Here is a 2,439-nt window from a genome sequence, read left to right on the forward strand (position 1 = left end):
TCAGCATATTAGAATGATTTCTGAAGGATCATGCGACACTGAAAACTGAAGAAATGGCTGCTGGAAATTCAGCTTTGCCATCGCAGAAATAAATTACATTTGAATATATATTCAAATAGACATATTTTGCTATTTTAATTATTTGTAATAATATTTCACAACTTTGCCATTTTACTGTATTTTTGATCAAATACATACCATCTTCTTTTGAAAGCATTAAAAAAATCATACAAACCCCAAACTTTTTAACAGTAGTGCAAGTTAGCATACCGACAGAAATGTTCCAAAATGCCATTATGCCCCAAACAAGGAAAGGCAATGTGTTTCAGTCCTTGTTTAATGTTGAATCCTCACAAATGACACTTTGCCAAAGGTCAAGTCTTATAAAGATTCATTCCTTCTCCATTGTCATTATATTTCTGTATCTCAGTTTGTGTTTTAACAACTGAGGATTGTTCTGTATTAACATCAGTCAGTACAAATCTTACCACCAACATCCAGATTTGATTTAAAAACTCTTTGCCAGACTCCAGCCTGTGAGGTGCATGCAGGAAACATCAACTGTAGACACCGACTGCACTGATTCCCGGAAGAACACATACAGTTGCTGCAGAAAGAGTCTAGAGGAAATTGGCCTGGTAGCAGACCACCTAAACCCCGTCTCAAGGGCCAGAGCACGGAGAGGGTACATCTGTTTCTGAGCTGCTGCTGTGCCATGCAACTAGCAACACCAGCGCAAGTGTGCTGGACAGGAAATGCTAGGAATCTGGGTGAATGAGTGCAGGGATGTGGAGGATGGTTTAGACCCAATACGGCCTGTTGCAGGGCGGGACATCCTACAGCAGGTGGACAGGAACAGGGAATTTATTGACGTTTCTGGTTGGCAGTGATTTAGTGCCTTCGAATGGACCCTGCTGAGCTGTGTGCTCTAGAAAGACTTTGCCATCACACAAAGATGTTTTCAGTTGAGCCTGAAGGAGAAAAAGCCTCACAGTCTAAATGCTGGCAGATGGTGTGAGGGGCGAAAACACCTCGAGGAGGGTCATGACACACATATGCCGTATGTTCAGTCAAAGAGTTCCTTTAGCCACACAACTGTGAGCTTCACCCGTAGACAGCAGAGGCCCTGAGTGTTTCAGCATGCGATAAACCTCCGGACGCTGGGAGAGGGCAACTGTTAGAGTCATTTGTTCCTTTTATTTGTCTTTGTGTGTCTGTTAGGGGATCTGTGTGAGGAGGTTATTGACCCCTGTCTGCCCGGGTTTGACCTCTGCCAACACGACTCCAAGTGTGTTCTCCTCAGTAAGGGCTACAGGTGAGTGTTTGAGCTCCTCTACTCAGAACTTCACAGGAAAGACTGCGTGACCTGCCTGTGCTGCCTGCAATAGAGTTCAACAGTCGGCTTCCAAAAGTAAAAACTCCATTCATTTTCTCCATACGGAAAGGGATTTTTAACAATAAACTGATAAAGCATTAAAGACAGACCAGTTGTGAGCTCTGAGGATGTATGATTTTCTTCAACGCAACTGTTTGCATTAATTCAACTTACTTTTAAATTAACTGTTTAATAGCAGAATTTGTGATGGAAAAACTACCCATGATGCTGTACAGAAAATTCCTCCAATCATCTTAAGAGATCTTTAGCTCCGCCCACTCCCATTAAAAGCGCTGCAAATGACATAATCGACTCTGTCTCCCTGCATTCTCAAAATAAATAAATAAATATATATACATGTCATTACTATGCAGACAACCATAAATTAAACTATAAACTATAAATTAATAAATTATAAATTAATAGTTTATATATTTCCTTCATTTAAATTCATTTGGCAATGCTTTATGGAATTGTAGTTCTATCACTCACTAAGACTGAAAAGGACATAGTCTTGAAACTTTGTCTTTTTGTCCGATTTTCATATACTTATTATTTTATTACTTTTTTCATATACTTTTATACTTTCATATACTCGTTTGGTTCATGGCTTATAACACTTAAACAAAGACCTTTTTTAAAATACTTATGGGAAAAATACTTCCAGAACCAATGTTGCTGAAAAACGCCTCAGGTTACGTATGTAACCCTAGTTCCTCGAGGGAACGAGACGCTGCGTCGAAAACGCTAGGGGAACGCCCTTCAGCGTGACGGGCTCTGAACCTCGTGTGTAATCAGACCAATAGATGGGCGAGACATCATGGGCGGGTGACGTAATGACCAGGCAGCTATAAAAGCACGTGCGGTGAGACCAGCGTCAGCTTTCTGTCCCTGCGGAGAAACGGGCCTGCAAGAACTTCAGCACTGTACCAAGCGGGCAGTTAACTGGGTCTAGCTGGAGGTCTCCGCACCAAGAAGTGAAAAGTTTCCACTTCAAGGCGTACAGTTTCCTCGTGGAGGGAGCTCTGGATTGGAGGATGGTCTCAACAACCTCAGTTGAGAGA

At 41.7% G+C, this 2,439-nt stretch overlaps 1 protein-coding gene across 2 annotated transcripts in view; it reads left to right on the top strand.

Annotated features, from left to right (window-relative positions):
* Positions 1–2,439, top strand: part of LOC107662025 (slit homolog 3 protein-like) — a 195,056-nt gene that overhangs the window by 175,547 nt on the left and 17,070 nt on the right. For both annotated transcript variants that reach the window (XR_001631166.1, XM_016451881.1), the window contains exon 29: positions 1,222–1,315. Coding sequence is in view for 1 of the 2 variants with exons in the window: in XM_016451881.1 (XP_016307367.1) it covers positions 1,222–1,315 (94 nt within the window). In the remaining variant the exon portion in view is untranslated. The remainder of the gene's footprint in view (positions 1–1,221; positions 1,316–2,439) is intronic.

Source organism: Sinocyclocheilus anshuiensis, unplaced genomic scaffold, assembly GCF_001515605.1.
Source record: "Sinocyclocheilus anshuiensis isolate Anshui unplaced genomic scaffold, SAMN03320099.WGS_v1.1 scaffold535, whole genome shotgun sequence".
In the NCBI taxonomy this organism is placed as follows: Eukaryota; Metazoa; Chordata; class Actinopteri; order Cypriniformes; family Cyprinidae; genus Sinocyclocheilus; species Sinocyclocheilus anshuiensis.